We start from the raw sequence: 4331 nt of genomic DNA on the forward strand, positions 1-4331 counted from the left end.
CCCCCCCCCCCACCAGACACCAAACCTCACTCCGATACCACCCCCCTCACCCCTACCTCCATAACACATTAACATCCTCCACCCCTTTCAAAGACTAACAGAAAGCGTTCTCTACACTGAATAAAAATATGAGAAGAGCAAGTGTCTAGCAATAGCGAAAGTTTAGTCTCAGCAATTGTACCGGGGAGAGTCACATTCCGCACCAAAGATACCGATAATTTAGCATGTGACGAGGATAAAAACAGTTGACAAACACACTGCTAACTAAACAGAGTTCTCTTTCGAACCTTAAGAGTAAGCAAAGACTATAGGAGTTAGTGAGTACTTTAAAAGTAAGTGAGAAAAAAGTTTCAGATTCAACTTTGATCCTTCTAAACCTTTGGAAAATACCAAATTTTTAAAAAAGGGCACGTTTCATATATATAACCCCTTCAGAATCAGGCCAATGACTTGTTTCATACTAGATACGACTCACTGAGTGTAACGAGAAACAAACGAGAAAAAAGAACAGGGAAAAAAGCGTGAACGGGTTCGTCCGTCAGTGACACCAACTGTCCGTCAGTGACATCAACTGTCTGTCAGTGACAACAACTGTCTGTCAGTGACAACAACTATCTGTCAGTTACACCAACTGTCTGTCAGTGACATTAACTGTGTCAGTTCCCCGTGCAGTGTCGTCAAGATGTCTGGAGCCATCATGAAGAACGGCAACTACAACGTGGTCAACAGCACGCTCGGCGGTGACGCAGGCGGCAGATTCCAGGACGCGGCGGTGCCGGGCGAGGAAGAGCAGAGTCTGGCCGCCTATACGGTGGTCCTCTCCATCGCGCTGCACCTCCTGTCCACCGTGTTCGGCGGCGGGAGCAGCGCGGCGGTCATGGCGGCGGTCCTCAGCCGCAAGAACATCGACAAGCAGAGCTACCTGGCCGTGCTGGCGCTCTTCCTGGCCTGCTGCACGCTTAACGTGGCCTGGAGCCCGCTGGAGGTCACCGACCTCCTGGTCTACCACTACTGGCAGCGCCACCCCAGCGCCACCATCGCCGCGGCCAAGACGGCACTCTACCTGTTCCTCGTGCTCATCATCAGCGTCATTATCACGCTCCTCTCCGTGGACGGCATGGCACGCGTCATCAACTACTCCTGGCGCCCTCTGGGCAGGCTGTGCAACCTCATCTCCTGCCTCGTCGCCGCCATCGTCGCTGCCGCTCTCCTCACCGTGTTCGTCGTTAAGTGTGTGAAGTCACCCGACAGTGCCCAGGACACGTTCGTCCTAACAGAGCCGGGCGCCAAAGTGACATTCCTGGTCCTGCTCACCGTGGCCTTCTCCCTGTGCGTGCTGGCCACCCTCCCGCTCATTGCGCTCCTCCTCCGGGAGAGCCTGTACTGGGAGGACGGCCGGCCACACTTCAGGCAGAAGAAGGTCAAGCTCGCCATTCCAGAGTTCCTCATCAGCCAGTCCAACGCGTGCGCGGGCGGCGCCGACAACACGGGGGGCTTCGAGAACAGCCACAGCGGCACGCCGTCCCCGTCCACGCCCAAGCTGCTCACGGTCGAGGCAGCGGACACGGCTTCTCTAAAAGGCGGTGGCGAGGACAGTAGCCCAATATCCGAGCTCCCGAGCCCCGTGGCCAAACCGATGGGCAACCGTCTGGGCATCAACATGGCGCAGGTTCTGGGCCGTCGGCGACACACAATCTGCCAGATCAGCGACTCTAGCAGCGCCGCCTCCGCGCCCGTGGATCCCGTGTCCAAAGCCAAGCAATACAACTACGTGAGGAAGTTCTCCGTGGACATCTCCGCGCTGCAAGCCCAGCTGCAAAACCCAAAGATCTTCAAAGAGGCGCCATTCCAGTCGGACGTGGATCTGACCAAAAAACCCTCGGACAACGCCAAACAGCCGGCGCCAAAGCCGCTGTTGCCGCTGAAACCGCTGCCGACTTTCAAATTCGACGAGAAGGAAGAGAAGGCGGGCGATGTGGAGAAGAAGGAGGCAGAGGTCCCGGGCGTGAAGATCACGCCGCCGCCTGTCATCATGGTCTCCAACGACGACACCCAGTACAACCACGGCGAGGGCGACGCCGGTCAGAAAGAATCAGCGTTCCAAAAACCGGAGAGCGGTGCCGGCGAGGATAAGGACGGCGGTAAGGAGGAAGAGAAGGACGGGGCGTCCGATCACGTGACCTCGCCTTCTCAGAACTCGCACAGCGGCGGCGTGCAGAAGCCGACGAGTCTGGCGTTCAAAGACCCGGCGTCGTCGGGCGGCACGGAGGAAGAGCACATCTCGGCGCCCACCCTGGAGAGCGCGGTGAGCGAGCCCAGCGACAGCGAGTCTGAGGGCCGGCGCCTGGCCCGTCTCACGCTCCTCCTGTGTGTGGCCTTCTGCCTGGCCATGCTGCCCGTGCTGGTGACGGAGCTCCTGCGAGCCTCGCTCAGCCTGCACGCCTACGTCAACATCCACACGTGCACGCTGGCCGTGAGCGCCCTGCAGACCATCGTCTACCCGCACCTAGTGGCCTGCTCGGATCATGTGGTGCACAGGGCGGTCAGGAGGCTCAAGAGGCGAGTCAGGATCAGCTGTGGGTGCCGCTCCGACCAGGATGGACAGAGTCACGTGGAGGACAGTTCCAGCATGAGCCAGGTGTAAGACGGGGCTGGCGCTCAGACATTTTAGAGGAAATGTGTGTAAGTGTAAGTCACTCACTCCGGACTGCTCAAGTCACCTCACCTTTGGTAACGTGACCAATAGCTAAACGCAGATCCAAGCGGTGACACTTGTTTGTTTTGATGAGTGTTTTACGGCGCTTGCAACTGCATAGGTCATATTATTATGAGCGCGCGAGCAGTGACACTGAAAGTGCAAGTAATAAGCAAACGAGCAAAGGCTTAACTTCTAAACAGTGTGAAGATTTCACTTCTGAGCCACAAAACTGTCTCCTCACTGTGGTCGTCAGTGCCGAATACAACGCTTTGCGCTGAGAGGCAAACAGGCGTAAAGGGAAGTTTTTATAAAAGTCTCCGTTGTACGGAGATGATACTGGAATGTCGAAGATCGTTTCATAATGTCCAGGTGGACAGGAGCCACCTCAAACAAATAACACTTTGTCCGTCAATGTCTGATGATGACCAACGCACCTGCAGAGGAGAGTACTCCTTTATGACAAATATACGAAATAGGGATTGAAATGAATTGTGGCTTCTGCACAAATTCTGGCAGAGAATGCCACGTTTAGAGCATTAAAAAAATTTATTTCTACTCGTGGATGCACGCGGCTTGGCTTCAGTAATTCATATTCGTAAGGCTCCATAACATTATTTTGATTTGCTGCCCTCAATGATTGCTGCTCTCCAACTTGGTCTGTCAGGAGCTACGCTATCCTGCGTCAAGGGATACATGTTAAAATCCTTCAGATATATTTCAGGGTGTCTTCATACAGTCGGCCGACTACGGATGAGTTGATGTCGTTGGGGCAGTGAAAAAAGATCCGAAGTGCAACTTAACCGTTGGGACCTATAAAAAAGAAGTGCTGGGACCCGAGAAAAGATCAACTTAATCGAAAATCCTCTCAGGCGAGTTCGACACAAGCGGATTAGATTGTAACACCTTGATAATGTACCGCCTTATACGAGGGGGAAAAACACCATAATTTCTTGTGATGACAAACGTAAAGTGATATTCTTCAGAGGAATGAACCCAGCCCTGGATCTATCAATAAATTCTGCAATTCCCAAGTGGTTCCTATCGATTATGTGCGCAGATCAACAAAGCATTAATCTGAAGCTCATTTCGCCGATGGGTACAAGATAAAGCCCAGCTGCCGCCACGCTTCATAAACAGCAGTCGCTGAGAAAACTGCAAACGAACGATCTCGTCGGGCGCCCGCCACCTTGAGACGACCTGACGTTCTGACGTCAGTCAGCCCACCCGTCGGATCCGACTCTCAGACACAGATGGCCATCTGATCTGTAACAACATGCCAACCCACCATCGACGCAGGTGCGAGGGGGAGGTGTGCAATCCGTTAGCTCAGTCGGAATCATGCTATGCTACCGAGCGAATCGCCCTGGTTCGACTCCCAGACTGGGATTTCTTGACCTAGGGCCTTGACCTGTGGAGTTTTCAAGGCTCTCAATCCACCTTGCCCACAGCGGAATTCCCGCCTCTCAAATAACCTTAAAGTGTAGATAGGGGCGTAAAACCCATATACGTATATAAGTGCGGGGATGGGAGAGCAAATCTCCCCCTACAGCAGCGGGGAAACCTGCACACTTGCTGCGAGCGTTTACAGAGGAGATAACTCATTTCGTTCGAACAGCATAGACATACGCCTCCC

At 53.9% G+C, this 4331-nt stretch overlaps 1 protein-coding gene across 2 annotated transcripts in view; it reads left to right on the top strand.

Moving 5' to 3' along the window:
• LOC101861484 overlaps positions 1 to 3261 on the top strand; it is a 6206-nt gene extending 2945 nt beyond the window's left edge. Inside the window, exon 2 of one of the 2 annotated variants that reach the window (XM_035972160.1) lies at positions 436 to 3261. In XM_035972160.1, coding sequence (XP_035828053.1) covers positions 683 to 2644 — 1962 coding nt within the window. In that variant the 5' untranslated portion in view covers positions 436 to 682 and the 3' untranslated portion in view covers positions 2645 to 3261. The remainder of the gene's footprint in view (positions 1 to 435) is intronic. The other variant, XM_035972161.1, reaches the window with a different exon arrangement.
• The last annotated feature ends 1070 nt before the right edge of the window (positions 3262 to 4331 follow it).

Source organism: Aplysia californica, unplaced genomic scaffold (assembly GCF_000002075.1).
Source record: "Aplysia californica isolate F4 #8 unplaced genomic scaffold, AplCal3.0 scaffold00021, whole genome shotgun sequence".
Taxonomy (NCBI): Eukaryota; Metazoa; Mollusca; class Gastropoda; order Aplysiida; family Aplysiidae; genus Aplysia; species Aplysia californica.